The sequence below is a fragment of the Arachis hypogaea genome, chromosome 15 (genome assembly GCF_003086295.3).
Source record: "Arachis hypogaea cultivar Tifrunner chromosome 15, arahy.Tifrunner.gnm2.J5K5, whole genome shotgun sequence".
Lineage (NCBI taxonomy): Eukaryota > Viridiplantae > Streptophyta > Magnoliopsida > Fabales > Fabaceae > Arachis > Arachis hypogaea.
In genome coordinates, this window is record NC_092050.1 from 30,380,438 (window position 1) to 30,391,205 (window position 10,768).

Genomic DNA, 10,768 nt, shown 5'->3' on the forward strand with positions numbered 1-10,768 from the left:
GATAAATGCAAATTTCTTACCACTTTGTTCGGATAGAATTGAAGAGGATTTTGAGACGAACACATGGCCGCTAACGGCTCGTCAATCGAAGCTCCGAATTGAAATTTACATGGAATTGAAATGTTTGACGAGGGTTTGAGGTTTCCCTTCCCAATTCGATGCCCTTCGCTCTCTCATTCTGCTAGAGCATGATAAATGAAATCAAGATGGCTGGACGTTGGTCTTTATATATGGGCCTTGGGTTCGGTTTGGGCCTGGTCCAATCGGTTCGGCGCGTTTGCTCAATTTTGGCTAATTATTTATTAATTTCATGGAGTTTACATCCTACCCACCTAATTTAGAATTTTCCCCCAAAATTCATATTCAGTTACCTAAAAATAGGTGTGGGTAGTCTTTTCTCATTTCTGATTCATGTTTCCAAGTGTGTTCCTCAATTCTAGCTCAACTCCAAGCAACTTTTACTAATGAGACTTCCTTTCTGCGTAATCGCTTAATACTAGTATCGTCAATTCGAACCGGAGTCACTTGAAGTGTCAGATCATCTTTCACTAGAACTGATTCAAGTTCTAAAATGTGGCTAGCATCAGAAGTGTACTTCCGAAGCTACAAAACGTGAAATACGTCATGTAAGTTCGAAAGGTGTGGTAGTAAAGCTATTGATAAGCCACCGGCCCAATTCTCTTTAAGATTTGAAACGGACTGATAGAACGAGAATTCAATTTCTTTGCCTTGATCACTCTACCCACTCCTGTTGTTGGAGTAATTCTTAGGAATACATGATCTCCTTCATCAAATTCTAACAGTTTCTGTCTCTGATCGGCGTAGCTCTTCTAGCGACTCTGAGCGGTAAGCATTCTATTGTGGATTTTCTTTATCTATTCTGTGGGTTCAGCTACTAACTCAGGCCCCAATAAAATTGACTCTCCAGATTCATACCAACATAGTGGAGATTAGCATTTTCTTCAATACAGAGCCATTCTGATGCTCGCATGGTAACTGTTGTTGTACGCAAACTCCACTAGCAACATATAACGATTCCAGCTTGCTGGTTGATCCAGCACACAAGCCCTCAACATATCCTCTAGGGTTTGTATCGTCCTCTCCGATTGACTATTGGTTTGAGGATGTACGTGGTACTTAAACTCAGTTGAGTTCCAAATGCTTTCTGAAACGCTCCCCAGAATCTTGAAGTGAAACGAGGATCTTTATCAGAAACTATGGTTGTAGGAACACTATGCAGTCTTAGAATCTCCTTGATATACAGACGGGCTAAGTCCTCCAGGGTATAATTCATCCAGACAGGTAAGAAGTGAGCAGATTTTGTCAATCGGTCTACAATCACCCATACTGCGTCAAATCCTACCCTAGTCCTCGGCAATCCAGACACAAAGTCCATTGTGATACTTTTTCATTTTCATTACGGAATTTCTAAAGGTTGTAACGTTCCGGATGGTCTCTGGTGTTCAATCTTAACTTTCTAACAAGTCAAACATTTTGAAACATATAATTCCACATCATTCTTCATTCCCGGCCACTAGAACAATGCCTTTAAATCATCATACATCTTAGTACTTCCTAGATGAATCGAAAACTTACTCCGGTGAGCTTCTGTTAACACATCTTGCCTCAAGTCTCCTACATTCGGTACACAAATCCTTCCCTTGTACCTACAAACTCCTTCTCTATCTTTACTAACTTCTCCTTGTTTCCTGTGTTCAATGACTTGCAACATTTTCTGCAGCTCCTGATCGTTCTGCTGAGCCTTCTGAATTTCAGCCTTGAAATCACTGGAGTATTGAAACTGATTTAAGCATATATTCCTAGCTACCTCTTTAACACCCAAGTTTAGATTCTCAAATTCACTCAACAATGTTTCTTCTTTTAGCATCATGCAAGCAACAAATAACGATTTCCAACTTAAAGCATCTGCCACGACATTAGCTTTTGCTAGATGGTAACTTAGTTCGAAATTATAGTCCTTTAGCAACTCCATCCACCTTCTCTAAAGCATGTCAAGCTCTTTCTAATCAAAGAAATATCTCAAACTCTTGTGGTCAGAGAAGGCTTGAAACCTAACACTAAAAGGTAGTGCCTCCACACTTTTAAGGCAAACACAACTATAGTGAGTTCTAAGTCGTGAGTCGGATATTTTACTTTGTGCGGTCTCAACTGTTGTGAAGCATACGCCACAACATTGCAGTGTTGCATCAGCACACACCCCAGACCCTTCAACGAAGCATCACAATACACCTCAAAAGGCTCATTAGGTTCGGGTAACACAAGCACAGGTGCTGTAGTCAGTTTCTACTTCAAAGCTTGAAAGTTCTCCTCACATTCTAATGTCTAGACAAATGGCGCATCCTTTTAGGTTAACTTTGTCAAAGACAATACAATTTGTGAAAATTCCTTGATATATCTCTGATAATATCCTGCTAAACCTAAGAAGCTTCTAATCTCTGTCACTGATGTAGGTCGTCCCCAGTTCATCACTGCTTCTTTAGAATGATCCACAGTTATTGCCTGCTTACTCACTATATGACCCAAAAATTTCACCTCATTCTTCCAGAATTCACATTTAGAAATTTTGGCGTACAACTTTCTCTCTTTCAGAATCTGCAACACGATCCGCAAGTGTTCTGTAACACCATAACTATCAAAGCTCACGCTTCCGACTGCGCAACTCTGATAGCTCGGACATTACGACGACTCTTATACTATTTAATACTAAAATATGAGCCTGTTTAAAACTTTAAACCGCAATACCGCTCCAAAAATACTTTTGTTCGGTAACGTACATCCATACATACCATACAACTTACAAAACTTGCAAAGAGTACATATATATATATAACAAGCATTAACGAATACAATTCCTATCCTTCTTACAGAATTGTATAAAGATAAAGGCGAGGGAATAATAAATAATAACTAAAGTAATACAGAGCATCTCAACAAAAACTAAATAAACTCTTCGTGACTTCTACGTCCATATCCTAAAAAGGGAAATTTGTAGGGGGGTGAGAACATCATCCTCGAAAGGGTTCTCAGTAGAGGGTTTTTGAGGATTACTATAATAGGATACGCGAGATGAAATCATTTCAGTGATTAATAACCGCCTTATGCATCTTTTCAAAAGTAAAAGGTTTACTATCAAGAAAATCTGAAATCTTTCTGAAAGAGGAAACTGTTCATGTAACATAAAATTCAAAAGCCTTTCAAAAGGTTTATATATGCTGAACCAAATTAGCCTTTCATACTTTTCCAAACCAGAAAATATCAACCAGACATGGCCTTCGGCCCACCTCATGATCAACCACGGCCCTAGGCCCAAACAACCCAACCAACAACCAATCACCACAGTCCAACAGAGTCTCAATCGCAAGCACAAATAGGAAAGTTCAAGCACAAACAAATAGTTACTGCAAGTAGAACAATTAGCAGTTAATCACAAGTAATCACAAAGCCAAACCAAGTACAATATGCACACCCAAACAATGTCACATAGATGCATATGATGCATGCCTGTCCTAGTGGCTGATGATATCATCTGTCGGCTATAAAGCCAACCCGACAAGTCCTGGTAGTTAACCATTGGACTATCCCTCTGTCGTGCATCCCCAACTCGAGTTATACTCAACATAAATCATAATCTCATATATATCCAACACCCTAAAATTCATTATTTTTTTATACATATCCAAGACATAATCCAAAATATACAAATTCATTCATCCTTAATACACACATCATATACCATACATAATCCATCAATAATTCATTCATTTCATTCCTATCTTAAGGTCTTCTAGCCTAAGTTTTCACGTGACATTAAATATTAACTACGAGAAACCAAAACCATACCTTGGCCGATTCCTTTCTAAGCTTGGAATACCTCAAAAACCTGTCCTTTCACAAGCTCCAAGCTTCCAAATGTCAATTTCTCAAACTCAACCACCCAGATTTCGTTAGAAACTGCTAAATTGAACTCCAAATCAACCAGAACACAATCTAATTCATACAATATCACTATAATCATCATAGGGTTCACTAATTCAATGAATCACAAGGGTTCAATAGTTTCTTACCTTATCCGCAAATCAATTGGACAAAACACAGTGATTACCTGCTGCTAGAGTTCACCTAAACCACCAAAATCATTCAATTCCTCAATACCCAAACTCAAAATTCATGAAATTGAGGAAGGAAACTACTGGGTGAGAAATGCAAATTTCTTACCACTTTGTTCGGATATTATTGAAGAAAATTTTTAGACGAACACATGGCCATTGACAGCTCGTCGATCAAAGCTCTGAATTGAAAGTTACATGGAATTGAAATATTTGATGAGAGTTTGAGGTTTCCCTTCCCAATTCATTGCCCTTCGCTCTCTCATTCTGCTAGAGCATGATAAATGAAATCAAGATGGCTGGACGTTGGTCTTTATATATGGGCCTTGGGTTCGGTTTGGACCCGATCCAACCGATTTGGCCCGTTAGCTCAATTTTGAGCCAAAATCTTAAAAAGTTGTATCAAAATTCGTATTTTTAATATTTCTACTCCTCTAGATTATAAAAATTTAATTTTCTAATTTCTTTAAATCATAATTAATTTATTGGCTAATTATTTATTAATTTCACAGAGTTTACATCCTACCCACCTAATTTAGAATTTTGAATTATTGATTGATGTTGTTGAAGTAGGTTTAAAATTGAGTTTGATGAGATTGATTGCTTGAATTCTGGATTTGTTGATTTTCTTGAGTTGAGTGCTATTGTGATAATGGTTTATTGGAAGTGATTCGAATTATTGATTGATGTTTGGTATGGTTTTGTTAGAATCCTTGAAGGGTGGCAAAGTCCGAATTTTAGAGGAGATGTTGCTAAAATTTTTATAAGAAAAATTGGAGATTTAGTTTGAAGTGTTATTTAGAAAAGTTTGGATTCAAGAATTATATTATTCGATTTTGATTTATTAAGAAAAGAATTAAATTATGTTTTGGAGTTTTATTCATTAAGAAAAATATTATGCCTTGAGTTTTGTTGAGAAAAGTATTATGTTTCCGATTCATTAAGGAAATGATTATATTTTGAGCTTTATTTATTAAGGAAAGATTATGTTTTGAGTTTGATTTATTAAGAAAGGAATTATGCTTTGAATTCGATTTATTAAGAAAGGAACTATGTTTGAGTTTTATTTTTTAAGAAAAGGATTATGCTTTGAGTTCGATTTAAAGAATCATATTTTGAGGAGTTTTAACAAATTTATAGTATTTGAATTTGATTGGCAAAGAGAAATAATTTTGAGTCTTTTTGGAAAATCATTACACTCGAGAATGAAGTTGGAAGTGAGTTTTATGCAATTAATTTGAATCTACGAGTTATGCTTTTGGGAACTTGAAATGGGATTGAAGGATGGATTGTTGAAGTTAATTTGAGAATTTTTATATGGTGAGGATGATAGTTTTGTCCCGCTCATGTATAGGCAATTTGAGATTGAGAATTCTTTTTCTTGCTATGATAGACAAGCTGAGTTTGAAGATTCCTTCTCTTATTATGGTGGATAAGCTTAAGGTTGAGGATTCCCTTACTTATCACATCGAAAAGTTGGATAGAAGGTCAAGGATTCTTTTGTATTCAATTCTGTATTATTAATTAGATTCTTGGTTATGTTTGATTGAAATGAGATTTAAATTGATGTGGTGAAGACAGTGGCTTTGTCCCACTCACAAATAGGCAAGTTGAGATTGAGGATTCTCTCTCTTACAGTGATAGACAAGTTGAGGTTGAGGTTTCTCTCTTTTGTTACATCGGGAAATTGAATGGAGAAGGTTGATTATTCCCTTCGATTCAATTTCTGGCTATGGTATGAACGAGTTAGGTTGAGAATTTCTTATTGTTACATCACAGTCTCTCTCAGATTAGAAGGTGTAGGATTCCCTCCTGGAAGGTTGAGAATTCCCTTCGTGTAGAGAGACGATATCTGGGTTAGCTACCAAGTTTGTCAGGTTTGGCTGTATAACTGACAAATGAGCTCATTGCCTATAGGACAGGCATGCATCATTTACATTTGTGTGTATTGTATTGGGTGTGCATCTTGTGTTTGGCTTGCCTATTTGAATAATTGTATCTATATGCTATTTGATGTAACTGTCCTCTCTGTTTGTGTATTCTTTGTATTATTTTGTCTATGATTGAACAACTGAGAGATCCCTCATGTTGGTGGTAGTGACACTGAGGGTTGTTCCTGATTATGTTGCCTTTCACCGTTTGAAATATGTGATTGATTTAGTTTGAGAACTAAGTATTGATGAATGAATTAATGACGGTGTTGATTATATGTTGGGCTGGAAGCTGAGATTTGATTTGAGTTGGGCCGGAGGCTATGTTTTGACTTGATTTGGGCTGAAGGCCAAGTTGATCTGATTTGGGCCGGAGGTCGTAATGAGATTTGATTATATGTTGGATCAGAGGCCGTAATTGATCATATTTTGAGATATTAATTGAGTTTTGAAATTCTTTTAGCTAAAGAAGTGAACTTTGAATTTTTGGATAATAAATTGTTAATGTTTTGAATAGATTTATAAGATGAGCGATAATCACTATTGTTGAAATCAATTATTTTCTTATACGTATCCTCTTATGACAATTTTAAAAAATTCCTTACTGAGAACCCTTTCGAGGACAATGTTCTCACCCCCTACAGATTTTCCTTTTTAGGAGGGATAAAGAGTTTAAGTAGTTTCTATCAAGCATCTGATTGTATTCTATATTATTGTATATACAATTATAGTTTTTTCTTGCCTTTATTATTATATTTGTAAGAGGCATTGGAGTTGTAATGATATGTATGTATATTGTAAGTTACTTGTATAAGAAATTTTGTATGTATTATATATATATGAGGATTGTGATTTAAATTGGGTTATATATGCATGTTTGATTGAAATAAAAAGTATTTTCAATTTTTCAAAGAAAACAGCGATACGGATTCGAGTTAAAGGCCCATTCTTATTATTAAATATATGGAAGTCGTTGTAATATTCTCGTTATTAGAGTGGCGCAGTGGTAAAGAGAATTTTAGTGTTGATCTACATTTTCAAAAAAATAGAATTCCTTCATTGCAAGTATAGTCCAAACCAACAACTAATTCTCCAATCAAATTTTAAATTCAAAAGATGTCACGATTCAAAACAAATATAAATTGAGAGTATTTAAACTCCCGAGTCGTCTTCCCTAGGAGTTGCAATGAAATGATCAATTATTGGCTTTGGGGGATTTGGGGGTTTTGATGGCATGAGACAAGAAGTGTAAATAGCAAGAAAATAAAGATGCATGCAAGGAATTAAATGGAAAGCAAGTAAAAGCAATGAAAATGGAAATTAAATGGTTAAAAGGACTCTTGGCAAGAATTTGGGAACTAATGATTCCTATCCTAGATATGGACTACAAGCATGGTAATTGTGTAGAATTAATCCCAATTAGTCAATCCTAACATCGAGAATTAGTCAAAAGGGCATAATTGATCTCAATCCACAAGTCCTAGCCAACTCTATTAATGGAAGGCTTAGAGTTAGTGGAAACCAAATCAACTAACAATCCTAACACAATTTGGAATGGACATCCACAACTCAAGTTCACCTAATTACCCAATTTTCCAACCAAGAGTGTGAAAAACTAGGCAAAAATCCAACCAAACATTTTATCAAACACTTGGAAGGCATAAAAAGAAAGCATGATAAAATAACAAGAAATAATAAATTTTACAACTACCAATTGCAAGAAAACAATAATAACAACTTAATTAAGCAATAAAGAAACATAAAACATAAATTGAATTAAATAGAAATTAAAATAACAAGAGTGTTCATCAACATACAAAATAACCAAAATGAGAAATTAACAGGGTAAACTAACAAAATTAAGACAATAGAACAAAGAAAAGTAGAAGAAACTAGATGAAAATAAGAATTAAAAAGAGAAATTACAAAGAAATTAAACTATAAACCCTAATTTCTAGAGAGAATGGGGAGCTTCTCTCTCTATAAAATAACCTACATGATGCTAAACAAACCCTAATTGCTCCCCCCTTTCACATGGAATGATGGCCCTTTGATATAGCACTCAATCAGCTTCAGAAAGTCCCAAAACTGGGCTCTGGAGGCCCAGAAATTGCCCCCAGCAATTTTCTTTAAGTGATTCACGTGCGCTGAGTTGTGCGTACGCACAGATGTGTGCATACGCACACGTGCTGAATTTCCTCTTGTGCGTACGTACAGTCTAGTGTGTGCTTCTCCTTTGTTTTCTTCATGTTTTCTCCCTATTGCATGCTTTTCTTCCACTCTCATCAAGCCATTCCTACCTATTATACCTAAAATCACTCATCAAAACCATCAAGGCATCGAATGGGATAAAAGTAATTAAATTAAGCACAAAATAGCATGTTTTTATAATTAAGCTCAACTTAGGGAGAGAACACAAAAGCATGCTATTTGGATGAATAAGTGTGGGTTTGATAAAATCCACTCAAATCAAACCAAAATATATTGTCAAATATGGGATCATCACGCAGCCGGTAGCGTGACATTCTGGTAGTGAGGGTGTTACATTATGGGTGTCTGACTATATGATTGCATACTCTGGGTGTCTGTCATATTATAGGTCTTGTCCAGATGACGAGAGTTAGAGCTTTATGCACATGACTGTCTACGGATTAATGTTGTTAGTATATCATTGTATACTTCATGGTATTATATTTGGCTTACTTAAAACTAATGACTTATGTGTATGAGAATACTAACGGGTTATCATAGACGAGATAGAAGGACTAGGTGACGTTTATCACGGGGTTTAAAAAACATTAGGAGTTGCATCTCAAGGTTGCTCGGTTACGTATCTTGTTCTTCCATGGTTTTTCTTGAAGTTTTTATTTGAGATTTCTTTCATGGAAAGTAGACTGATTATTCTCTAACCCTGTTCTTTTGTACATATGCATTCTTGCTGATCTTAACTGCATATGTCTGCTTAAATTCCTTAGATATTTGCCCTGCATTGTTTAAACTCCTCTTCTTGACTCATGTATTCTTTGATGTAACTTTGGACTTATTTGATACATCAAAGTGAATCGTTGAAATCTTTGTGAACCTTGTCCTTGTTTCTTGGTGCGTGAATTGTGAACTCGCAGAACTTAACCGGCAAGTGCACCGGGTCATCCAAGTAATACTTTAGGTAAGTGAGGGTCGATCCTACGAGGATTGTCAGACTGAGCAAGAAATGGTTGTCCTATTGGACTTAGTCAGGAAGATAGAGAAGATGGTTGTTGTTGAAAACACAAAAAACAAGACAATAAAGAAAGCAATAAGAGTTTGATGTAAAAACAGTATGAGGAAATAGTTAAGGTCTCAGAGATGTTTATCTTTTCCAGATTAAAACTTCTTACTAACTATTTTAACAATGAATGATTCATTCTATGGAAAACCACTAGTGATTAAACCCTAATCTCTTAGCAATTTAATCTCCCCTAACCTTCGTCAACCGCTACTCTCATGGTCGCTTAACTCAGATTAGAGGGTGAAGTTCAGAAATCCAGTTTATACCACAAAAGCCCTAATCACCCCAATCCCGGATGAATAGATATTACTTATCCCTATTAGGTTGTGTGATTAGCCGTCTAGGAGGAATATTTTCAAGCTGTACTTCAAGCGAGATAACTCTCTCGATAATCACAAAAACTCATTTAGAAAAGGGTTATACTCTCGTTCCACCCAGTTCATAAGATTAAGAACGAAAATAATCCTTAGAATTGAATCAAGGATATATTAAAATGGAAGAATAATAATCTTAATCCATAGAAATAAACAGAGCTCCTAACCTTAACCAGGAGATTTAGTTGCTCATAACTTACAGAGAAAATAGGATTCTGAAAAGTGCGACAGGAAGAAGATCCTAAACCTAAGTGATCTTTTCCTTTAAATACTAACCTAATTTGATAAGGGAATAAAATAAAATAAAAAATTCTAAACCTAAAAGACATTGTTTGGAATTAAAAAATTACAAAAAGAAAATAAAAATAAGCTAAGAGGTGCAAAATCCACTTGGAGGCTCAAAGAGGTGTGAAATGGGCTGCTGCTGGCGTTTAACGCCAGGAATGGGCATTAAATGCCTAGGGAGGAGACGCATGCTTCTGGTTTGTGCTCCCTGCTGGCGTGAAATGCCGGGTGGGCCTTCAGCACCCAGGGGGGTACTGCCAGCATTATCGTTTCTTGCTTCAGGCTTTTCCACACTACTCCGAATTTTACCTAAAATCATAAAAACACAGAAAAAACTCAAAGTAGCATTCAAAGGTGATTTTTTGCACTAAAATCAAACTAAAAACACTATAAAATTAACTAGAACAAGGGTATAAGATGCTCACGCATCATTGCTTGTCCTTTCTCTAAGGTATTGTATCTTTTTAGCGACTGAAGATTTGTTTTGGTGTCACGTACGACCATTATACATAGCAAGCGATATGTTAATTCTTTAGGACGCGTTTCGTGAACACAGAAAGTGAAGATTGTAAGTACGCGACGTCACAGGCTGTTGTGGAGTTTTAATTCTCGCAAAAGAGTTTATCGATGTTGAATCTATGACTAGTAGTAAGCTTTACAAAGTGATTGACGAAGTTGAGAACCCTCGAATGAGCTGTTCGATGAAGTACGATTGAGAATGGTGGAGATAAGTTATGTTGATGTTTGAATAATTGAATCTTTGAAGTTGGTGCGAGATTAGTG

General features: G+C 35.9%; 1 protein-coding gene across 1 annotated transcript; it reads right to left on the minus strand.

The window, feature by feature from the left end:
• Positions 1-1,534: 1,534 nt before the first annotated feature.
• Positions 1,535-1,993, minus strand: LOC140179184 (uncharacterized). Its single transcript, XM_072217844.1, has one exon. It carries the CDS (start codon positions 1,991-1,993, stop codon positions 1,535-1,537), a length of 459 nt encoding a protein of 152 aa, XP_072073945.1.
• Positions 1,994-10,768: the final 8,775 nt, after the last annotated feature.